Below are 24,509 nucleotides of genomic sequence, written 5' to 3' on the forward strand. Positions count from 1 at the left end.
GCTGGGGACGGGGGGTGTGGGAACCGGGCCGGGGCTCCGCCATTTCCGGCGGGGGAGGGCTACGACTGAGGAAGGGAGGAGAGAGAGGCGGCTCAAGATGGCGGCTCCCAGAGCCTCCTGCTCGAGCTTCTAAGCGGGAACACCCAGGCAAATAGTTAGAGCGACGGCGCTCAGTGGCCTCCAGCTTCTCGGAAATAGGTGCTCTGCAGTTTTGAGAAGCTTTTAAGGATACGAGCCGAGTGAGAAGGGGGGGAAGAGCCAAAGGAAGGAGGATAGTTAAGATGGCGGCCTCCATGGAGTCGTCCACCGCTGTGTAAGGAGCCGCTTCTTCGTGAGAGCTGCCTTAGACGAAAGGGGGTGTGTGAAGAATTAAGGGTATCCCTCCCGTTCAGTGACTTCTTCCCACTGCATCCTAACCGAACTAAGGGTCGGCTGTGTCCCCTGTTAATCCTGCCAGCGGTGCTTTCTACAGCCCCGCTGGAAACGGGGGTGGGTTGGTCGGGTCCTGCCGCGACCCGCCACGGCCACCGTGCAGTAGCTATCAAGGAGCTTATAGTGGTGTTTGGCGGCGGCAATGAGGGGATAGTGGACGAACTACACGTGTACAACACTGGTGAGTGCTACTGCCCTGGGTTTCTCTTAGCCTTCCCTCCATCTCTCTCCTAACCCTTCTCTTCCCCATCTTCTCCTATCTCTCACTCCCCTGGTGTGTTTTTCTTCTACCTTCGCTCTTATTGCCATCTCTGCCTTTTCCTTGATTTTTCAACCCCCGTTCTTACACCCCCGTACTCTTCTGTGTTTAAAGGTTGCATTTTGGTACTTAGAGAAACCCTGTACTCCGACTGGTGAGGGGGAGGGGATGTCGCGGGCGACAGTGACTTCAGACGTACACCGTTACCCAGTGGGCTGGGGCTGGCGCGGCAGCGGATGTGTTCTCTTGGCGCAGGCGGAATCCTCCCCCCTCCTGCGATAGTCCTCATCCCCAGCGCCCATAGCATTCCGGAGAAAGACAATATTTTAGATCACAGATCCGTTCTCTCCCCCCAAAGAGGGAAGCACTCTTTAAAGGTGCAGAAGACTTTAACAGCCCAATGCGATCCTCGTGGCAAGTACGGATGGCTTTGATGGCTGTACTGCTCCCCCCCCTCCCCAACACATACGCACACTTTGGGGGGTATTTACTTGTATGAGTTGTAGATTTTTTGTTGTTTTTTTTTCTCTCTGTTCAAATTGTTTCTTTTCCTATTCTGGTGCCATAACAATTGAGTTCCTCCACCCTGCCCTGCATAGCAGACTGAAGGGCGGCTCAATACCTCTTTTCTTGTGAGATTTAAGGGGTTAACCAGTCCCAGAAGGTGCCTCCTTCCCCAAACCCAAGCCCTTGCAAATTGGGAGGAGCCTATCTGCAGGTATGGCTGATCTGCAGCCTGGCCTCTGCCCCCTCCCTTATGGGAGCCACATGTTGTTTCTTGCTTGGTTTTTGCTCTGTCTCTAGGGGCAGAGCTTTGTCGCATCCTTCCCTGTGGTAGCCTCTCTTGGCACTTTTCTGTATGTCTAGTACAGGATTGGCCTGAGTTGCCAGTTGACTACCCAAGGGCCTTCAGGGCCTTTTCCTTGCCCTGAGGGAGAAGTGCTGGGGCTTGCCAAGGCTGGAAGTATGTGCCATTGTGTCCAGGTGAGAGCCTGGAATACTAGTGTGGCCAGACAGATCCAGCTCCCTTGCCTCTGGTAGACTAGAAGCTTCCCTCTGCTGCAGTAGATGTAGCCTGCAGTGCTTCCTCCCTTTCCAGCTCCTTAGCCTCTTCCGTGCACCCTCATCCTTTCTGGGCCCCTGCGGTCCCAGGCACCTCCTCTTGATTTGTGGGCAGGACCAAGTGTGAAGCAATTGACCCCACCCCCACCCTCCATCTCACACACACCACACTGTGGAGGCAGAAAGCAGGCAGGAGATCGTGGTTTGGGGTAGTTCATGGAACAGGGTTGGAGCCAGACTCTCCTGCAGGATTTCCCAGCACCTCCTGCCAGACTGGTGTACAGGCTTGCCTCTGCACCTCTGAACTATTCCCCCTCCCAAGTTGACTTTGAAAGACTGGTGGGTTGTTCAACCCTCTGAGTTCCTTGTCTCTCCGCACCTGTTGCCTCCAGGGAGCAGGGCTTTTCTCAGGGCCTCTGCAGAAGGGGAGGGGGGTGATGCCTACGACAGCCCAGGCAGCTGTGGTGGCAGAAATTAGCCCAATAAGGTAAGGCTAAGGGCAGGGGTACAACTTGTGGAGTAGTAGAGCTGTTTTTAGAGATGCCTTCCACAGAAGCAGGAGTACCTTCTCCATTTTCTGGACGACTGCCTTTCTTCTACTAAGGCCTGGAGCAGATTTTCTGGCAGGGAAATACAATTTTAGAAAGTAGGGCAGGGGCCTAATTACAGTCAGCTCCAAAGTCCATTGCAGGCCTATGTCTTGGCTTTCTGGGACCTCTACATATTCATTAGTTTATTGAAAACAATTGACTACTTTGGTGTTAATTTCAAAGGCCTGAAATCCTTCAAGTAACTGTTTTCAAGTTGTCCTGATCAATTTTTAGGTGACTTGAGAGAGCAACTAGCAGACCCTGCTATATACCCTATTCTTCACCTTAATGGATGTATCCCTTGTTTTGATGGTCTCAGGGTATGCCATGTATTTATTAGGCTGGGAGTTCTAGCAGTCCTGTGCTAAAGAGGCCTGAGTTCATAATCTGTTCATGCCTCTGCCTATAGCCCTTTGCTTTTGTGGCATTAGTACTTCTTTAATGCTCCCCTAGAAACTCCTCTTTGAAAGAGGAAAGAGATCCAGGATTTGTGTGCACTTGGCTGTCTTGGTCAGCTCTTCAGTTTGCAGGGGGTGGAGTATAAGTCACCCAGGGATTACCCAGTGGAATTACTGGTTTGTGGGCACATACGTGACTTTGCCCTATAGAGGTAGTCACCATGGGGTAAGAGAGACCCTTTACTAGCTTTTGGTAGGTCTTAGGGGTTGCAACTGCCCATGAAGGAATTTTACTTCCATGAGGCAATTCAGATTACTCAAGAGGCCTCAATCTTAATGATACACACAGTCTAAGGTGATAAACGTGCTGCGGTGAAGCTGGGTGTGTTGATTGTTCCCTCTCCCCAGGCTGCTTTTGTTTGGTGGGTATTGGAAGTCACTATCCCTCAGGGTTGGGTGTGAAACAGAGCTCTGAGCAAGTTCTGTACCACTGAGCCACATTCGAATCCCTCCTAGATTTGTCGGGGAAGGGGGGTATAAAATATCTTAATGGGACTTCCTACATATAAGGAAATTGGAGTCCAAGAGGGGAAGTGACAGGTCCAAGCTAGGGCACTGCCACGGGCTACTGGTAGAAGTGGGACAAAGTGCGAACCTTAATAGACTGAAAACCAGTGCCTTAGAAATACATCCATTTATCTCTGTCACTATACCTAAATCTCATTAAGTCAAATGGGTATCACATCTGTTCCCTCATCTATTTCAGGCCCTCCTTTCAGGCTCACTTCCTTATCAGCTTGTTAGTTTTGCTGATTAGGAAATAGCCTGTTTACTCTTCAAAGCTCTGACTTAAATGTTTTTTACTCAGAGAAACCTTCAGTTATGTCTTTTATCACCCTTGCTCTGCTCCCAAGGGTTGGGCATGGTTCCAGGCTCTTTCAGTTTTTCTTCCTATCAGTGGAGAGGTTCGAAGCCTACCTACCAGATGGGAAATTGGAGGCCCGGGGCTTCTCTGTGCCTTCCAGCATTGGGGCCTGCCATATCAGAAATGATTTTGGTATAACCAATCACGCTGAAAGGAAGATAATTCCTTGAACTCTACCGCATTCTCTGCTGCATGGGTATCCTCAGTCTATATGGTGATGGGAAGATTAAAAAGTATCTCATGCTGGAGCCTGCAAACAGGTGGCCTCCTTTCCTCAAATTCCCCTCTTCTGGTGAGGGTCAGGCTAGAGGGCCAGGGACTTGCCAGGGTACATCAACAATGAGGGACCTGGGGATTGGGTTACATGATACCCCACTGGGTGTTTGAGAGCAAGGGAGAGCAGCTGTTAGATTTATAAGGTGGAGCTAGGAATTCACATAATTGCATACTTGCAGGGAGTTAAACAGGGATTCGTAGGTGAGGTTAGATGGTATTATCTCTATACCAAGAACTTTACTCCCTAACAGACTCCTGATGGGAGTTGGGAAGGGTTTCTGCTTTGCCAGAAGAAACATTCTAGAGCCAGATTAGTACCTCTTAGGTCTCAGAGGAGAAACTGGTGATCTGGGAGGCTCAGGAACATCACACTTAACTTCTGGCCTGGTCACCTGGGTCAGTGGATCTGCATGAGATAGGAAAGCTGTGGGCCAATCCCATTTGCCATTTAACTTTTACCCAAGATTTGCCTCATGACTCCTACCTACATGCTTTAACACAAGGGCTCTCAGCTGAGTGAGGGACTGCCTATATATGAGACAGATAGTGAATCAGGTTCATGTCCCTATTGGATTTTACTCTAAAGAGGGTCTTTTGTTTGTGAGTGTTTTTGTTTTGAAACAAGGTCTTTTATAGCCCAGGCTAACCCTAAACTCCTGGTCTTCCTCCTTCTGCCTTTCAGTTGCTAGGATTACAGGTAACTGAGTGCCGGATTGAGGCTGCCTCCAGAGCTTTCCTGTTAGCTTTTCTTTTTTGTAATTTTGGATGAAAGGCCTTCCATGGATTGTTTACTTGTGCAAGGTTGATATACCTCAGTGTTGGAATTTCCTACATTTCTTGATTCATGTTTGCAGTATAGGAATAAGAAAGTAGGTCAAGAGCCAACATTTGGGTGTGTGGACACATGTATGCACGTGCAGTACAAGCTGCATCACTCCAGCAGAAAAATGGCAGAGAGGATGGGGGCTGTAGTATTGTGTTTAGTGACTCAGCTAAACCACAGAGGAGTCTTAATAGCTAGCTAGCTGTTCCAGGCGCACCTGGGGAGACCCTCCTCCCTGAAGCAAGGTAGGGCACAGGATTTTATAAATGGTGTTGGGGGAGAGAAATTTGTCCCCAAATGCATCTAAATAAAGGGGGCAGAAAAAGCAAAACAAGCATTTTCCCTCCTTTTCTCAGTACATTGGTTTCCAAATCCAACATCTATTTCTTGTGGAAGTATACCTGCTTCCCTGTGTGGATAGTATGGCTGAGAAGCAGACAAACAGCTTAGACTAGTCCACAAAAGCCTCCAGTGTCCCCTTCTCCAAAACATAACCTGACTTCCCATCTACTTCTAGGAAGAAGGACTGGTCTTGACTTCGAAGCCCTTCCCCATGGTAGCTGCAGCCCCCCTTCCCCAGATCCAGGACTTGAAATTCTTCCTACAGCCTTCTCAGATCTCACCTGACTGACATGCATATGCAGCAGGTCTGCCTCTGGCCCCAGTCTTAGAGATTTTGGGATGGACAGACAGACTGACTGACTTATCCTTTAAACATGTGGCATGGTAGAAGAATGTGTTTGCCTATAACATTACCAGAACCCTTGCCACTGCAGATGTGAAGGACATAGGTACCTAGGTGAAAGAACAAACTGCCAGGCAACCTAGGGGAGGGCTCCATTCCAGCCGAAGGCTTGACCACTGTCTGTACTGTCTTAGGGGAAACCAGGATGTACCTGAGGGATGCTCCCTTTCTTGGTGACCTTGCCACCTTAGACCAGTTAGAAGTGTGAGGGGCTCTTGAGAAATTTCTGTCACAGAAGCTCTGCTTTGGTTGCCACTTCAGGCTTGAAAACATTCTGGATGCGGGGGAGGGGCACTGCCACAGAGCCTGTGGACCATCACCTAGGAGATGAGTGGGGAAGTCAAGGCAGAGGCAGCTAGGTTTGGGAGGTCAGCAGACGATTCTTGCCTCAGGGTCTTCCCTGTCTGTCTCCTGCCTGCATGAAGGGGGGCATCAGCCTATAACAGTTAAAGTTTCCAGTACCACCTACAGGTTCAGCTGTAGGCTCTGACTGTTTTAACTCTGTGGTGCAGAGAGAATGGATTGTGGGCTCTGAAGAGGAGGAACATGAACCCTAGAGGGAAGGCATTTGGGGTATAGAAGTTTAATGATCATGTAAACAGTAGGAGAAGGAAGTTATGGTCTACTAGATTCCCAGAGGCTGATGGATTATCTTGGTTGGTGACTTTACTGCTTTCTGAGATGACCTTAATGAGAAGTTGTACAATAGTTTGAAAGCCAGGATTCTACATATGGTTTGAATAAAATGGCTAGAGATTTGGGATAATGCTCTTATAGTATGCCGGCTCAACCCCTTCTCTCTTTAAGACTAGGAGTTGGAGAGTACAAGACTTAAAGAATAAGAATGGAGGAGGCAGGGGACACTTGGGCTCTAGAAACTCCTGGGTGTTTTGTTTTGTTTTTTTGGTTTTCTTTTCTTTTCTTTTTTTTTCGGAGCTGGGGACCGAACCCAGGGCCTTGCGCTTGCTAGGCAAGTGCTCTACCGCTGAGCTAAATCCCCAACCCCACTCCTGGATGTTTTGACTTTGTTTCCTTTTCTTCAGCGACCAACCAGTGGTTCATCCCAGCTGTGAGAGGGGATATCCCTCCAGGGTGTGCAGCCTATGGCTTTGTATGTGATGGTACTCGCCTGCTGGTGTTTGGTGGAATGGTAGAGTATGGAAAATACAGCAACGACCTCTATGAGCTCCAGGTAATAACATAGAGCCTGGGACTGTCTTATATTGCCTCAGACCCCTGTAGAACTCCATAGTATTCCTTTGTACTGGCTTGTGAGCTAAAGCAGGAGAGGCAGTGGTAGAGATTACTTAAGTGTCTGTCAATGCTGTTCCCTCCTTGAACAGTGTCAGAGGAGAGAACAGGACCAAATTCTTTAGAACTTACATGTTTCAGCAATGTGCTCTCTCACTCCAGACAGTCTTCTCTTTATGCCACAAATAGCCCCTGACCCCCAACCAGTGACCTTTTATCTCCTAAGTATTAATTGATTTTGTAGGCAAGTCGCTGGGAATGGAAGAGACTGAAGGCAAAGACACCCAAAAACGGGCCTCCTCCGTGTCCTCGGCTTGGACACAGTTTCTCCCTTGTGGGCAACAAATGTTACCTGTTTGGGGGTCTGGCCAATGATAGTGAGGACCCCAAGAACAACATTCCGAGGTGAGGCTTTGTCCTATTTTTTTCTGTGAAGGAATCCCACCAGGGTGGGTCTACTTTTGTGCCAGCTGACTCCACCAGAGCCATGTTTCTCTCCTGTGTTGGGTTGTCAATGAGTGCCCTTTCAAGAAGTTCTTAGCTTTGAAATCTGAACTCCTGGGTAGGTCTTGTAGGAGAAAGCTGGACAAGAGGCAGAATTGGCCTGATTCCTATCCCTCAAACCGAAATTAGACCTGGTTGTTTCCTTTGCAGCTTCTGCTTAAACATTTCCTAATGGGTATTTTCTAATGCCTGTGGCCAAAGCTCTTAATATGTGGAGGTAGTTCCAAGCTGACACCCCTTTACTCTAGGGAGGCCTAGATAAAATGCCTGGTATTATGTACATGGTTGCCTAAAAGGGCTGCCACTGAGTCTGAACTTAAGACTGACATCATAGCTTTGCACATACACCCTTTCCATTGCTCCAATTGGACTCACCCTGTAAGCTTCTAGCAGTCTCTCTTGGGGCAAAGATAGTAGATTTATGGTTTCCATGGCCTTTTGCTCTTTTGTTCTAATAATCTTACTGTTCACTTTGAGATAACCTGGTAAAGCCTGTGGTGCATGTGTTCAAGGTCTGCTATAACTGATCTTCCTCAGGTACCTGAATGACTTATATATTCTCGAACTACGGCCAGGCTCTGGAGTGGTAGCTTGGGACATTCCCATCACTTATGGTGTCCTGCCTCCACCCCGGGAGTCACATACTGCTGTGGTCTACACTGAAAAAGATAACAAGAAATCCAAACTGGTGATCTATGGAGGGATGAGTGGCTGCAGGCTAGGGGACCTTTGGACCCTGGACATTGGTAAGAAATTGCTGCTATTCCAGTAGCTTTAGAGCAAAGTCGATCTTCTGGATAGCTGGTCTTCGGTGGCTGTCATTGCGTGGTGAGGTGGGGTTCATGGGAAGCTGTCCCCCTTAGCCTTACTAATGGATAGGAAACAGAGTAATGCTTGATGCACTATATGGCTTTTGAGAGAATAGGGAGAAAGTACAATCTTTTACAATGTGGAATTCCTCAATCCTGACTCACTTTAGAGTCCCATCACTTTTCAGTGGACAGTCTATATGTGAAATGGTATATTTGGATATGACTAGTGTGACAAAATTTGTTACTGTAACTGTTTTACTTGGGCAAAGTGGGTGATGGATTATGTGGGGTAGATATTGGTTATAGTTCCCTGAGGGTCACAGCATCCAAGTGTTTGAATATAAGCAAAACTTGAGGTTTTGTCTAGTGCTAAAGCGGCATGGGGGTAAATATGTTCTGCAGGGAGTAGAAGTGCAAAAGAGAGTTTGGGGAGGGGGTTGGGGATTTAGCTCAGTGGTAGAGCGCTTGCTAGGCCCTGGGTTCAGTCCCCAGCTCCGAAAAAAAGAAAAGAAAAAAAAAGTTTGGGGCGAGTTTGATAACCTAAGTGTCCAACCTGAGAGTGGTACTGCCTTTATACAAATTGCCCAGTACTTTTTGGGAAGAATCCTTGTCCAGATCATCTTGAACAGCATTAGGAATTGCTGAACATAATTGCTAGGGCAATAAATTAGAGGGCTTGCTGAGGGATTTAGGAAGACAGATGCGGTTGTTACAATCTTTCCATTTCTGCAGAGACACTGACATGGGAATAAGCCCAGCCCTTAGTGGTGGCACCTTCCTCGCAGAGCTCCACTCTGCAAACCACCATAAAACAAGTGAGGTTCTTTTTCTTTCCTGGACCTGAGCTGCCCTGATCCTGAAGGTTTCTCAAGTCAGGTTTATCAACTGTCCCTCAATCCCAAGGAGGCCTTTTTCTGGCAGGTCTGGCCCATACCCTCCTTATTAAACATAAAGACAGATTAAGGGTAGAGGGACTGCATGTAATGCAGCCTGAGACCATTTCTTGACCTGTAAGGCTACCATATTAAGTACTGACTGTGTAGTTCCTCATTGAATCGGGATTATTTGTGAATGCCAAGGTCTAGGGTCCATGGAGGCACCTTAGATGAATAAAACAATGCTTTCCTTATCAAAAAAAAAAATGACAGTTCTTTGTAAGGGTGAACCATCGGGATACCATATTAAAGTGCCATATTAAACAGTTTCGGGAACTCCTGGGGCTTTCTAGAGAACTGAGCGTGTTCAGAACTTTCTGGGTAAAAGAGGTAGCCTCTAGCTTGGTACTTCTCTTCAATCCTCTCTTGCTTTTTTTCCCCTTCATCCTCCTAGAATGTATGTATTTGGTGGCTGGGTGCCCCTTGTCATGGACGATGTCAAAGTGGCCACACACGAGAAGGAATGGAAGTGTACCAACACACTGGCTTGTCTCAACCTGGGTATGGCCTTCTCGGGCTTAGAGTGGCTAGGGATGGAATGGCCCTGGGAAATTTTTAGGGTATGCAGGAAACAAACTCTGGCTCATGGGTTAATTACCAGAAATATCCAATGAGTAGAAAACTCTCAGGCAATATTCCTTTTAGTTTGAATGGGCTCTTCATACGTGCCTGACATCCATAAGTGCAAAAGCACTTATGCACTATGCACAGAAGAGGTGTTGTTTCTTGTACTTCATTTGTAGGGACTTGTCTATATAGGCAATAGCTCCAGGACCTTAGCCTGCCATACATAGGGCCAAGTAGCCCTTTTACCTTACTATCTTGCCTACCCATGCACAGCAAATATCACATTGTTTAATATGTTGTACAGCTTTAATTCTGGCATCTAGGAGGCAAAAGCAGATAAATTTCTTGGGTTCAAGACCAGCCAGATCTTAGTGAAATCCCATCTCGAAAACAAAATAATTGAGTTGCTTTTATTTTGATTGGATGCACACATTTTCTTGAGATCTTTACTTGATTTTTTAAATTTATTGTGCTTCCCTTTGCCCATCTCTTAGGATTGTATTTTTTTTTTAAGATTTATTTATTTATTATATAGAAAGAAGTACACTGTAGCTGTCTTCAGACACACCAGAAAAGGACATCAGATCTCATTACAGATGGTTGTGAGCCACCATGTGGTTGCTAGGAATTGAACTCAGGACCTCTGGAAGAGCAGTCAATACTCTTAACCACTGAGCCATCTCTCCAGCCCCGGATTGTATTATTTTTATGTGCAAGGAGTAATCTTCCAGATACTTTCCCAATATATGGCTTAATTTTCTTTTTATGCTCTTTTTGCCTCATTTTTATTTACTTTTAATGTGATACTCCAGTAACTTGACCTTCCCTGACAATGAAACAATAGAGGGCAATTTGGGAGTTGGGGGAACAGGTTCCTTTTTCCTCTGTGTGACCTCCAGCACCTGTGCACCTCTAGATACCATGGCCTGGGAAACCATCCTGATGGATACACTGGAGGACAACATTCCTCGAGCTCGAGCAGGCCACTGTGCTGTTGCCATCAATACTCGCCTGTATATTTGGAGTGGCCGTGATGGCTACCGCAAGGCCTGGAACAATCAGGTCTGCTGCAAGGACCTGTGGTATCTGGAGACAGGTAAGGTACTGGGCCACTGCCATTCTCCACTGTTTAAGCCTCACTATTGCCTATCTTAACTGTTGGCTTTGTTATATTACAGAAAAGCCACCACCCCCAGCCCGAGTACAACTAGTACGAGCCAACACCAACTCACTGGAGGTTAGCTTGGTGCAGTGGCAACAGCCCGGTGGTTACCTTCTACAACTCCAGAAAATGGACATTCCCTGGCTACAGCCTGCATGGGCTACCTCCCCACTCCCAGTCAATCCCCTCTGCCTGCTAACCTCCTAAGAGCCCTCGCTCAGCAGCAGCTGCCAAAACGCTGTTGTACAACCACTGGACCAAGTAGGCATCACACTTGTGCCCCAGGCTGCCACTGCACCCCCAAGCACAACCACCATCCAGGTCTTGCCGACAGTGCCAGGCAGCTCCATTTCTGTGCCCACTGCAGCCAGGACTCAAGGTAAGTCGGCCATAGGCATTTGTGTAGGGCCTAGTCACTGGAGACATTCATTGCCTGAATAGTGGCTGCTGCTTTGTTCTTTGTTGGTTTTAGCTTTGGTTTTGTTCTTGAAATAGGACATAAAAGTGCTCTCTGTCTTGCTGTTGGGACGGGTATTGGTCACATAAAGCACATGCAGGTCATGAATAGCCCGGTTCGCCTGCAATTTACCAGATGTTGAATATGTATAGAAGAGTACCCTGATGATCAACCTTTTTCTTTATCAGGTACCCTTGCTGTTCAAAGTGATTGGTCCTCAAGCTACAACAGGAACACCACTGGTCACCATGAGACCTGCAAGCCAGGCTGGAAAAGCTCCTGTCACTGTGACTTCCCTGCCTGCCAGTGTGAGAATGGTTGTACCCACTCAGAGTGCCCAGGGGACGGTAAGGATCTGTTACTGAGTGGGGCTTTATGGTGACCAAATAGTATAAACAAGTTCTCATGGGATCTTTAAAAATACATAAATGAGCGAGCGAGTGTGTGTGTGTGTGTGGTGTGTGTGTGTGTGTATCTCCATTCCTGGGTGTAGTTTACTTGACAGAATGTTTGCCTAGCATGCATGAAGCCCACCAGCTCCCATCATATGCTCTTGTTCTTTGTAAGATGCTACTGCATTAAAAATGCCACACACCTTTAATGCCGGCACCAAGGAGGCAGGGGTTCAAGGACAGCCAGGGTAATACAGAGAAATCCTGTCTCAAAAAACCAGAAGTGTTGGAATCCTCGACATTTTCATTGTGGTTTTACTGATTCAGAAGGTGGAGGAGAAAATCTAGTTAGTTGGGTTTGACCCAAATCTATGAGAATGAGCTGCATTTAACTCAAAGGGTGTGTTTTGTTTTGGATTTTGACAGAGTCCTTACTCTGTAGCCCAGGCGTTCTACTATTTAGAGATTCTCCTGTCCTAGCCTCCTGAGTCTGGAATTATAAGTATGAACCATACCCAACAGTGATGTTGATAGTGTTATATGTGAAACCCATTACTGTGTTTTGCTAAGCATGTGTACTAAGATATGTAAAATGAATTTTTATTATAAATGTATGTACTAAGTTAATATGGTGGCTTTATTTCTTCACCTAAGCTAGTCCCCAATAACTACACATAGAGGCTAAGATTTACTAAAATTGCCTTGAGTCAAATACTGAACAATTACTACTCCATTCTAAACCTTCAAGCTAATCAGGCTTCCTCCCAGACATATTACTTGCATTTTTTTCTCCTTTCTTGTTCTAGCTCTCTTCCCCTAATTCCTCCTCATAGTGGGATAGAGAAATAAGCATTTAAAATAATCTAAGGGTAACCTTTACAAAGTATACAGAAACATTTTGCCAACAGAGATACATCTCCAGTTCTGGCTATGGTCTTTTTATTTATCTCTGCAGTGCTGAGGACAGAACCCTATTAAGAACTTCACAAACTAACTACACCCCTAGCTTTTACTTTTGAACTAGAATATCACTAAGCTGTGATCTTTCTGCATCAGCCTCCCAAGTAGTTACGATTACAAGCATATGCCCCAGGCCTAGCTTGTCTATGGTTCTTTGGTTAAAAATCTACTCAGGGGTTAGGGGTGTAGCTCAATTGGTTGAGGGCTTGCTTAGCGTGCATGAAGCTCTAGACTCAGTTTCTAACATTGCATTAACCAAGTCAGTATCATGCATGTCAGTAATCCCAACATTTAAGAGGTAGAAGCAGGAAGATCAGAAATTGAAGGTCATCTTTGGTATGAGTTTGAGGCTGGCCTAAGCTACATGAGACCCTTTCTCAAAAGAAAAAGGACCACTTGACAAGCACCTACTTACTTGTCCTTTGTACTAGGAGAGAGGAGCCTGCATTAGGAAAATTAGGGATGCTGCTGAGCCCTGGCAGGTTCTGAGAGGGTCATTGAATTGGGAAGCAGGTGGCAGGTAGAACCCCTTGCAGCTCACATGCTTTGTGTCCACCACAGGTGATTGGCAGCAACCCACAGATGAGTGGGATGGCTGCATTGGCTGCTGCTGCTGCTGCCACACAGAAAATCCCTCCTTCCTCAGCACCCACAGTGCTAAGTGTCCCAGCAGGCACCACCATTGTCAAGACAGTGGCTGTGACACCTGGTACAACCACTCTTCCAGCCACTGTGAAGGTGGCCTCCTCACCTGTTATGGTGAGCATTTATCTTCTGGGTCTGGTGATTGAACAAGCCGTGACCATTTGCTCTAGGTTTGGGCCAATCTTTCAGGCCATTGGTTTATAATCAGTGGCATGGGCTATGGAACATGCAGTTACCTTTAAGGGTGTACAACCTTAGATTAGACCTGTGGAGAGTTCAGGCTGTTCTCTTGCTGCTCAGCCAACCAAGCTGGATGGAGTTGGTCAGCAGAGCTATAGCCATTATGTTGCTGCTATATTCGTTACTCATCTCTGCTTCTCCAGGTGAGCAACCCAGCTACTCGAATGCTAAAGACTGCAGCTGCCCAAGTGGGGACATCTGTGTCCTCTGCTGCCAACACATCTACCCGCCCTATCATCACAGTACATAAATCAGGGACTGTAACAGTGGCCCAGCAAGCCCAGGTGGTGACCACAGTGGTAGGCGGAGTCACCAAGACCATCACTCTAGTGAAGAGCCCCATCTCTGTCCCGGGAGGCAGTGCTCTGGTGAGTGACAGGCACCACCTGGCTGTGTGTGACAGTTGCCAGCCTATGGTGAATGCCACTGGTGACTCGCTGTCTTGGTCCAATTCCAGTAGAGTTCTCGCCCAGGTCATGGTCTTATTTGGTTCTAGATTACTGCCTGCTCCATCCTTTCCTTTTTAGATTTCCAATCTTGAAAAGTGATGTCAGTGGTCCAGCACCAAACCAGTTCAGATCAGCAGTGACAGCCAAGGATCTACAGGTCTCTGTGACTCCAGATCATCCAGGTGAGCACCACACTTTCAGAAGTCGTTCCTAAAACCCAGGCCCACAGGGACAAACAGGACATTGGGGAACAAGGATAGAAGATCCCATGAGTACAAATGGCTCAAGGGCCTTGCTGATACCACAGCACCCACAGTATTCAGAATATTCTCTGAGTTAGAATAGCTAAACCTAATATTCCTTTCTGTAGTTCCTGTTAATTCATAACTTCTCCCTTTCAGACCAAAGGACCCCTGCCAGCAGGGACTACCCTGAAGCTGGTGACATCAGCAGATGGCAAGCCCACAACCATCATCACCACCACACAGGCTAGTGGGCAGGGGACCAAGCCTATCCTGGGCATCAGTAGGTCTCTCCTAGCACCACCAACCCCGCAATACTACCATCATTAAGACCATTCCTGTCAGTATTCATCACCAGGCAGGCGCCACAGGTAAACACACAGCTTTAAAAGGCCCTTGCTTTGATGAGTATGAATCAAAAGATGAGAAGTCTCAAGCTTGTTTTCTCTGGACCCTTCTCCAATGCAGGTGTTACCAGCAGTCCTGGCATTAAGTCCCCCATCACAATTATCACCACCAAGGTGATGACTTCAGGAACAGGAGCACCTGCCAAAATCATCACTGCTGTCCCCAAGATTGCTACTGGCCATGGGCAACAAGGAGTGACCCAGGTGAGGCACACATGGCCCCTCTACACTTCAGTCTAGCACAAACCACATGTGTCCTCCTAACAGGCCTGAGAGGGGCAGCACAGTCCAGTCAGCCTGAAAGTGACATTGGTGGCACTTTGCTCTGGTGTTCCAGGTGGTGCTAAAGGGGGCCCCTGGACAGCCAGGCACCATCCTCCGCACTGTGCCCATGGGCGGCGTTCGCCTGGTCACCCCTGTCACCGTCTCCGCTGTCAAGCCAGCTGTCACCACATTGGTTGTGAAGGGCACCACAGGTGTGTAGCCCGCAGGCCAGGTCCTCGGCAATGGCTGGGGGAGGATAACAGGTGCTCTCTTCCAGAGCCTTCTGTCCTTGGTGGCTACATGGCAGGGCTCCCATTCCCTAGCCCTCTCCAGAGAAACAGGCTGCTAGGTAGAAAGTGGTAGCAATAGGCCTAATTCTACCTCTGTGTTTCCCTCCATTTAGGTGTTACAACACTAGGCACAGTGACAGGCACTGTCTCCACCAGCCTTGCCGGAGCTGGGGCACATAGCACCAGTGCTTCTCTGGCTACACCTATCACTACTTTGGGCACCATTGCTACACTCTCAAGTCAGGTGATCAACCCTACTGCTATCACAGTGTCAGCTGCACAGACTACACTAACAGCTGCTGGTGGGCTCACCACACCTACAATCACAATGCAGGTAAGTGGGTCCTAAGGATGTACCACCATACAGCAGCACTCCGACATGACAGTAGGGGGCATTTTAGCCTTTCTCCCCTTTCCAGATTCAGTTCTGTAGACCTGTATAGTTATGATAGCTTTTCCATACATGGTGTAATCTCTTGAGTCTTTCCTGGTGAAATATGTGATCTATGTCCAGTTTGCAGACACTAGGATTTCATAATATGCATATAGTATTTGTTTTCTCTCAAACTGGACAAGAAGTGATAAGGGATCTATTTTACTGGCCTTTGTACACTGTCTGGAAAAAGGCTTGAATATAGCCCAACTTCTCCCGCCCCAGCTCTACCTCATTGCCCCTTCACCCTCATCTCTAAGTAAGTTATTGTTTTGAGATAATGTGCTAAGCTTATGTTAGATTTACCCTGGATACCTAGCAGCAGAGTTGGTGTTTCCAACCACCATGGGCGATCATAGGATAGTAGGGGAGGCAAATTCGAAAAAACATAGTTCAGGCACTAACTCCTCTGTTCTCTTTCCCCAGCCTGTCTCCCAGCCTACCCAGGTGACTCTGATCACAGCACCTAGCGGAGTTGAGGCCCAACCCGTACATGACCTTCCTGTGTCCATTTTGGCCTCACCTACTACAGAGCAACCCACAGCAACAGTCACTATCGCTGACTCAGGCCAGGGTGATGTACAACCTGGCACTGTGACACTGGTGTGTTCCAATCCACCCTGTGAAACCCATGAAACAGGCACCACCAACACAGCTACCACCACTGTTGTGGCTAATCTTGGGGGACATCCTCAGCCTACCCAGGTGCAGTTTGTTTGTGACAGACAGGAGGCAGCTGCTTCACTTGTGACCTCAGCTGTGGGACAACAGAATGGTAATGTGGTCCGTGTCTGTTCAAACCCCCCCTGTGAAACCCATGAGACAGGCACCACCAACACTGCCACAACAGCCACCTCAAACATGGCTGGGCAACATGGCTGCTCAAACCCTCCCTGCGAGACTCATGAGACAGGCACCACCAGCACTGCCACTACAGCAATGTCCAGCATGGGCACTGGGCAGCAGCGAGACGCTCGTCGTGCCACTAACACCCCCACTGTAGTGCGGATCACTGTGGCTCCTGGGGCATTGGAGAGAGCCCAGGGTACTGTGAAGCCTCAGTGCCAAACCCAGCAGACCAACATGACCAGCACCACCATGACTGTGCAGGCCACTGGAGCTCCATGCTCAGCTGGCCCACTGCTCAGGCCAAGTGTGGCACTGGAGACTGGGAGCCATAGCCCTGCCTTCGTGCAACTAACCCTTCCAAGTGTCAGAGTTGGGCTAAGTGGCCCCAGCAGCAAGGACGTGCCCACAGGGCGCCAACCAGAGACATATCATACTTACACAACCAATACCCCAACCACAGCCCGTTCTATCATGGTTGCTGGGGAGCTTGGTGCAGCTCGGGTGGTCCCCACATCTCAATATGATTGCCTCCAGGCAAGCTCTCCCAGTAGCACCATGACTATGACAGCCCTAGAGGCCCTGCTGTGCCCTTCAGCTACTGTGACCCAAGTCTGCTCCAACCCACCATGTGAGACCCATGAGACGGGTACCACCAACACCGCCACTACCTCCAATGCGGGCAGTGCTCAGCGAGTATGCTCTAACCCGCCTTGTGAGACTCATGAGACGGGCACCACACACACAGCTACCACTGCCACATCAAATGGAGGCGCAGGCCAGCCTGAGGGTGGACAACAGCCTGCCAGTGGCCATCCCTGCGAGACACACCAGACCACTTCCACTGGCACCACTATGTCAGTCAGTGTGGGTGCCCTGATTCCTGATGCCACTCCCTCTCATGGGACCCTGGAGTCTGGCTTAGAGGTGGTAGCAGTGCCCACTGTCACCTCCCAGGCTGGTGCCACACTGCTGGCCTCTTTCCCAACACAGAGGGTATGCTCCAATCCTCCTTGCGAGACCCACGAGACAGGTACAACGCACACAGCCACCACTGTCACCTCTAACATGAGCTCAAACCAAGGTGAGTAGAAGTATCTGGTAGACTAGGGTACAGATATTCTTTTAGCCATGAGGGAGAGGGGTGGTCCTAGGAATCCTATGGTGGTAAAAGCAACTGGAAGTCAAGTGGTCTCCCCTTTAACACACCCACAGACCCTCCACCAGCTGCCAGTGACCAAGGAGAAGTGGCAAGTACCCAAGGTGACAGCACAAATATCACCAGTGCCAGTGCTATCACTACAACTGTGTCTTCTACACTGCCAAGAGCAGTGACCACTGTGACACAGTCTACACCAGTCCCAGGTCCTTCTGTGCCGGTAAGCCTCTTCTCCAAGGATCCCTTCTGTGGTCTTCTGCCCACTATGCCTTTCATCTGTGCTTTCATAAATGGACACTAGATGTCGCCCTTGTATCAGTATGGTATTGCTCCTTGGTGGTTCTTCGAGACCATAAAAGGGCAATCTTGGTGTCTGGGAGTCAGGAGGCAGACAGTCCTTTAGAGGCGCCTTGGCACTTTATCTCTGCTGTTGATTTCCTTCTCGGCTGTTCCCCATCATCTCTACAGTGTAGTCTGGGCTTGAGTGGAAACTTGACCCAAGGGCTTTCCTCTTGCCATGACACCCTTGCTGATGCATCTTGACTTACCTTCCCCATTTACATTTATCATCGGGGTAAAAAGTGGCCAGCCTGTCCTGGATACCATAGGCCTACAGGGAAAAAACAAAGGCTATCTTGTTTTTCAGCCCCAATACCTGGTTCTAGCCTTTGTCTCCTCCCCTCTCCCTCTGACGGGGGCTTCTCTCCCTTTCTAGAACATCTCATCATTGACTGAGACTACCCCAGGGGCTCTGACTTCCGAAGTCCCCATCCCAGCCACGATAACAGTGACCATAGCCAACACAGAAACTTCTGACATGCCCTTCTCTGCTGTTGACATCCTGCAGCCCCCAGAGGAACTCCAGGTCTCACCAGGGCCTCGCCAGCAGCTGCCTCCAAGGCAACTCCTGCAGTCTGCCTCCACACCCCTGATGGGGGAGTCCGCCGAGGTCCTGTCAGCCTCCCAGACCCCTGAGCTCCAGGCCGCCGTGGATCTGAGCAGCACTGGGGACCCATCTTCAGGCCAGGAGCCCACCACCTCTGCTGTTGTGGCCACTGTGGTGGTCCAACCACCCCAACCCACACAGTCTGAAGTAGACCAGTTATCACTTCCCCAAGAGCTGATGGCTGAAGCCCAGGCGGGCACCACAACCCTTATGGTAACAGGGCTCACTCCAGAGGAGCTGGCAGTGACTGCTGCTGCTGAAGCAGCTGCTCAAGCTGCAGCCACGGAAGAAGCTCAAGCCTTGGCCATCCAGGCTGTGCTCCAGGCTGCACAGCAGGCTGTCATGGGTAGGTATCAGCTGGGAATTTGAGGGATAGGCCCCTTAGGATGAGTGACGCCTTACAATTACAGAGCAGGCTAAGGCACCATTTGGGGACTACTTGAGATGAGATTTGCTTCCTGCGAGAGTACACAGTGTAACTCAAGAGAGGACTGTGTAGGACAAGTAGTCTAGGAAGGAGACACGGGGATGAGTGGTGAGGGGTGTAATAAGGTGTGGGCAGGATAAAAGCTTAGGGAAACAAAATTTCAGGGACACCATTGTTGTCCATTGGGCCAGGCACACGTGTGTTCCTTTTGAATAGTGGTTTTCTTGGTCCTGGAGCAGGCACTGGGGAGCCCATGGATACATCTGAAGCAGCAGCAGCAGTGACACAAGCAGAACTGGGTCATCTTTCAGCTGAAGGCCAAGAGGGTCAGGCTACCACCATACCCATTGTGCTGACACAGCAGGAGCTTGCAGCTCTTGTGCAGCAGCAGCAGCAGCTCCAGGAGGCTCAAGCCCAAGCCCAGCAACAGCACCACCTTCCCACTGAGGCTCTGGCCCCAGCTGACAGTCTCAATGACCCATCCATCGAGAGCAACTGCCTCAATGAGTTAGCTAGTGCTGTCCCCAGCACTGTGGCCTTGCTACCCTCAACAGCTACTGAGAGTAAGCTGGGTTGCTTTTTGGCTTGGGTAAATCATTGATAGAGTTGAACTGATGGGAGGTGGACATGGTGTAGCAAGGTGGCATGGAGGTTCTGCCTCAACACAGAACCTTCTCCTTGATAGTTTGTTTCTTTCCAGGTCTGGCTCCATCTAACACATTTGTGGCTCCTCAGCCTGTTGTTGTAGCCAGTCCAGCAAAGATGCAGGCTGCAGCAACCCTTACTGAAGTGGCAAATGGCATTGAGTCCCTGGGTGTGGTAAGTCTGGTTCAGTGGCCCCAGGGGATAGGGTAGCACTGGCTCTGAGCCCCAAGGACTTGATGTCATCTCATTTCTGTTCCCCCAGAAACCAGACTTGCCACCCCCACCCAGCAAAGCCCCTATAAAAAAGGAGAACCAGTGGTTTGATGTGGGGGTCATTAAAGGTACCAGTGTAATGGTGACACACTATTTTCTGCCACCAGATGATGCTGTTCAGTCAGATGTAAGTATGCCCTGTAATTGCCACCCTTAGATATAGTGGGGTGGATCTTGCCATGCCTGTGAGACAATTGTCATAAAAACAAACTTAATTTCCCTGCCTTGTGAGAGGCGCTCACAAAAGAACTTAATCTTTTGTAACCACTTGAACAATTAGGAAGTAGCAGGCAGCCAGAGGGAGACCCTTCCCCACCAAAGAGTAAGTAAGAAAGTCAAACTTGATCCTTTCCTAATGGCACCAAGCCCCAGAGACAAGCACTCTAGCATTGAACTGCCCCCTAATCCAAAGTATCCTTTTTGACCGCAGGCCTCAAACCATTTTCTTCTTTACTAGTTTTCTACCTCTTTCCTTAGGATGACTCAGGCACCGTTCCAGACTATAACCAGCTAAAGAAGCAGGAGCTGCAGCCAGGCACAGCTTATAAATTTCGAGTTGCTGGAATCAATGCTTGTGGCCGGGGCCCCTTCAGTGAGATCTCAGCCTTTAAGACTTGTCTGCCTGGTTTTCCAGGGGCTCCTTGTGCTATTAAAATCAGCAAGGTGAGTCTTTTCTATGGGCCACCTTTCTGTTCCTTGTTGGTCAACTGTCTGTCCTAGGGAGGTACATATGAACAGAGCCAGGGGGTGGCTAGACCAAGAGTCTACCAGAGAAGGGCAAGGCAGCCTACATTCACCCTTAGACAAGATACATGCCAGGCTCTCCATTGTTAAATCTTTTATCTAATCTGAAAGTCCCAAGGAGGCCTGGGTCTTTTTAATCTATTTTCAAGTGCAGAAATGAGGCACCAAGAAGCTAAGTGATAAGTTATGGATTAGATAATGGGTTTGGGGAGGGGTGTTATAAAGGCTCTTTAAAGTTCTTTAAAATTTGATGTGGAATATCTGGGTTGTTTTTGTTTTTATTTTTTTATTACATTTGTATTTATGGGGGGGGCATAGTTGTGCCATGGTGCTCATGTGAAGGTCAGAGGAGATCATGTGGGTCAAGGAAATCGAACTCAGTCATCAGGCTTGGCAGCAGACACTTTTACCATACCACTGAGCCATCTCACTGGCCCCTGGAATTTCTATTGTATTGGGAGGAGCTATTTTTATGGGGATTATTAGCAGTTCTAGAAGCTTCTAGCCCTCTTGCTCTGAGCATCTCTGAGCATAGGTAGGATGGGCTAAAGCCACAGTGGCTGAAAATGACAAGGCTTGACTTTATGTCCTGGCTTCTAGAGCCCAGATGGTGCTCACCTCACCTGGGAGCCACCCTCTGTGACCTCCGGCAAGATTATCGAGTACTCTGTGTACCTGGCCATCCAGAGCTCACAGGCCAGTGGTGAGCCCAAGAGCTCTACCCCAGCCCAGCTGGCCTTCATGCGAGTATACTGTGGGCCTAGCCCTTCCTGCCTTGTGCAGTCCTCCAGCCTCTCCAACGCCCACATTGACTATACTACAAAGCCTGCCATCATCTTCCGCATTGCTGCCCGCAATGAAAAGGGCTACGGCCCTGCCACACAAGTGAGGTGGTTGCAAGGTAAGTGTTCACAAGCCTTCTGGGGCAATTTTTAGGGAAGGTACAGAGGGGAGCACTGAGTGGAACAAAGATACCTAACTAGACTAGGGAGGCTTCAGTCATTGGATGAGAGAGTATAGGATATTATAGAAGAGGCTCTTGTGTTCTAGGGGTGGACAGAGGATACCCTGGGATACCTAAAAGTGAGAAAGGTTAGGAAGGGCTAGAAGAAAGCAAAAGCTGTTAGACTCAAGAACAGCATGTCCCAAGGCCCTTAAAATGGGTAGCTCAGGCTGAGACTAGCTCCCAAGAGTTATCTGTCTCAGGAGGGGCATTAAGAGGCAAGATCTGAACCTGAAGGATGATAAGGGCAGTCAGGACTGTGACAAGTGGGATACACCCAAATGTTCTTTTTACCTGAACTGCTGACCGTCCATCCCACTCCTTTCAGAAACCAGTAAAGACAGCTCTGGCACCAAGCCAGCTAGCAAGCGGCCCATGTCGTCTCCAGAAATGTAAGTAGCAAGTCTCTTTCAGGAATCTTCTGTGGGGGATACTTAGAGTAGAAGTAAGCTCCATTTCTCATCAGCTGCTTGGGATTATATCCATACAAGGTCATGAGTTGGTGTTTTTGTGATGTTTTTGGGATCCTTTAATGACAATTCCTTTTCTTTCTATTATATAAGGAAATCTGCTCCAAAGAAGTCTAAGGCTGATGGTCAGTGAGGAAGCTGGCCAGCATCTGGATCCTCCAGACCCCTCTGCTTCAGGAATGCCCTATAGGGCCCACCTTCCCGCCCTGCCCACCTGGCCTTTGCACTTCACCCTCACCAGCTACTGGCCACCATTCAGTCTCCCCCTTTCCCTCTGTTTTTACAATAAAGAAAGCACATTTTACCATTGCTGTTGGGAGGAAGCAGAAGGCAGATTGGAAAGAACGGCGAGTAAGTGCAAGTTGTGCTCCTTCCTTTTCCCTACCTAATGCCCTCCCTGGGTTGAGTATGACTGGACAGTTCAGAGACTTTGGGAAAAGAAATTAAAACTGAAAACAAAAGAGATAGTTCCCATACTTAAGCCTGCACTCGTTTGTAGTTCATTACCCTTGGCCTGAGAGACAGCCAAGGGCTGGAGGGGGAAGGGCATCCCCCAAGTTCTCTCAGAGGCTTTTCCCAGCAGGTATCCATCCTGGGTATCTGTCTGACTCTGTTTTGTTTTGTTACTATCCTTGTATTTCCAGCCACCTCCCATCCCTTCTTCAAGCTTAGCCAGACCTATCTCGCCCAGCAAAGTCACAGGAAGCTTAAGTATCTCAGAGGCCTTTGAGTTTCCCACTCAACACCTCTCTCTCCTTACAAAAGAGAGGGGTTGGGGGGTGGGGGAGACTTGGTTGATCTGAGCAGTGGCTGTGAAATCCTCCCAATGGGCACAGAATGGCCCCCAGTAACCCTGGCTTTGGCCTACCTTTTTGAGCCTGGGGGCCCCATCACCAACTGCTGCATTTGTTGTATTTTTTAAGTTGAAATTAATGAAGTTAACATTTTTATTGTAATTTTAGCCTTAGCGTGTGGGGGTTTATCCTTTTTGTTAGCTGTGTACAGAATGTGTATCCTATCTCCTCCCCCACCCTCCATCCTATCCCCCCCTCACCCCCTACCCCCCCCCAGCTAATCATTGGCAGGGGTCTTCCTGGGGAAAAGCTAAAAGAGCAGCTAGAGTAGGAGAGAAACAGAGTGTCTTGGGTGGGACTTGGTAGACACTGCCCCAATATCCTATTGCTAGCCCCTGCCTGCTTCTGGAACAGTGTGAGACAATTAAACTTCATTCCTTGTGGGTTAGCACTTAACATGTAGAGGCTTGGGCTTAAAGGTGGTGTCCACCTTAATCAGCATCACTTGCAGAGACTGACCCTAAACAACACAGCAGGAACAGGGAACAGGTGGGACTTTGACCCCCTTGGAGGCAGCCCAGGATGGCAGTGGGGTATGCCATATCTATCCACAGAGGCTATGGGTAGGTACCAAATACCAACTCAGTAATTAATTTTGTAGCATTGTCCCCAAGCTCTGGATTTTTTTCTCTCTCCAGGACCCAAGTTTTAGGCAATGAGTAATGCTTGCAAGCAAGTTACTGAAGGATTTAAAAATGGACAGCCAATGTGTTCAGCAGCTCTGGCTTGTACCCCCTGGGGCCTCTAGTGTATTGTATTATATTTCTCTGTGGAAAGTCATGTTTAGTCAAATTCGAACCCACTCCGCCTGTTCCCTTTGTTTTCCCTATCCCTTCTCCCGAGCACCCTTTGATTTCTGAGGACAGTACTACCCATTCATCTATTGTAGAGTAACCCTTGTGACTCAATATTACCATAGTGCGATGTTGTTTTGTGCTATTTTGAACAATTAAAAAAGACTTTTTTTGAAATAACCATCTGGTATCTACCGTGTGTCAAGAGTGTCTTGTGACCTTTGGAGATTAGAAGCTGGGACCTGCCCAAGGTTCACTTGCTAGTAGAGGCCTTTTGTAACCAGAAACCATGGGTTTCAAAGAGGGCTCCAGAACAAGGTACACCCCTTGGGCCTCTGTAGACATGGTACCTTATAAGCCTATGGCTGAGGGGCCTCTTGAACAGTTGCTGATTTTGCATTTAGAAATCAGTTCACCTGTCCTTCCACTAAGGCAAACATTTAGTTGGCCATTGGCAGTTTTCCTGGACATGTAAGCCACAGCCTCTATAAACTTCCCACTGTAAGTTCAGGGAGCCTCAGGGGTGTGTATGACACGTAATGAATACTCAACACTGCAGGACCAAATCCTCTGGTATTGTGCACAAGCCAAGCATACAAAGAGTGAGACAGAATTATTAACCCTGGCAGTCCAGTAGCCAGTTGGGTAGTATAGCTATGGTTTGGTTGAATAATGCTAACTGGGCAGAAGACTGGAGATAAGAAAGTCTGGAGATAAGGCACCCCTGGCCTATAGCCAGGTCTAGGTGCCAGAAGGTTGAGAGGAGCAAGCATACCACCCCTGTGCCTCTCCAGGTCCCTGGTTGAGAGAGAAGCTGTGCGGTGACAT

The 24,509-nt window shown here is 48.6% G+C and overlaps 1 protein-coding gene across 1 annotated transcript in view; it reads left to right on the forward strand.

Annotated features, from left to right (window-relative positions):
* Hcfc1 (host cell factor C1) overlaps positions 1 to 23,862 on the forward strand; it is a 71,975-nt gene extending 48,113 nt beyond the window's left edge. The window contains 29 exon segments of the mRNA XM_032889509.1: positions 427 to 449; positions 451 to 613; positions 6,554 to 6,702; positions 7,006 to 7,166; positions 7,803 to 8,011; positions 8,810 to 8,820; positions 9,354 to 9,513; positions 10,496 to 10,675; positions 10,758 to 11,143; positions 11,387 to 11,545; positions 13,112 to 13,309; positions 13,579 to 13,803; positions 13,963 to 14,044; positions 14,266 to 14,409; positions 14,412 to 14,435; positions 14,438 to 14,497; positions 14,595 to 14,737; positions 14,871 to 15,009; positions 15,201 to 15,421; positions 15,947 to 17,450; positions 17,582 to 17,745; positions 18,241 to 18,817; positions 19,135 to 19,461; positions 19,599 to 19,717; positions 19,806 to 19,943; positions 20,294 to 20,479; positions 21,161 to 21,461; positions 21,892 to 21,955; positions 22,127 to 23,862. Coding sequence (XP_032745400.1) covers positions 427 to 449; positions 451 to 613; positions 6,554 to 6,702; positions 7,006 to 7,166; positions 7,803 to 8,011; positions 8,810 to 8,820; positions 9,354 to 9,513; positions 10,496 to 10,675; positions 10,758 to 11,143; positions 11,387 to 11,545; positions 13,112 to 13,309; positions 13,579 to 13,803; positions 13,963 to 14,044; positions 14,266 to 14,409; positions 14,412 to 14,435; positions 14,438 to 14,497; positions 14,595 to 14,737; positions 14,871 to 15,009; positions 15,201 to 15,421; positions 15,947 to 17,450; positions 17,582 to 17,745; positions 18,241 to 18,817; positions 19,135 to 19,461; positions 19,599 to 19,717; positions 19,806 to 19,943; positions 20,294 to 20,479; positions 21,161 to 21,461; positions 21,892 to 21,955; positions 22,127 to 22,166 — 6,257 coding nt within the window. The 3' untranslated portion in view covers positions 22,167 to 23,862.
* Positions 23,863 to 24,509: the final 647 nt, after the last annotated feature.

The sequence above is a fragment of the Rattus rattus genome, chromosome X (genome assembly GCF_011064425.1).
Source record: "Rattus rattus isolate New Zealand chromosome X, Rrattus_CSIRO_v1, whole genome shotgun sequence".
Lineage (NCBI taxonomy): Eukaryota > Metazoa > Chordata > Mammalia > Rodentia > Muridae > Rattus > Rattus rattus.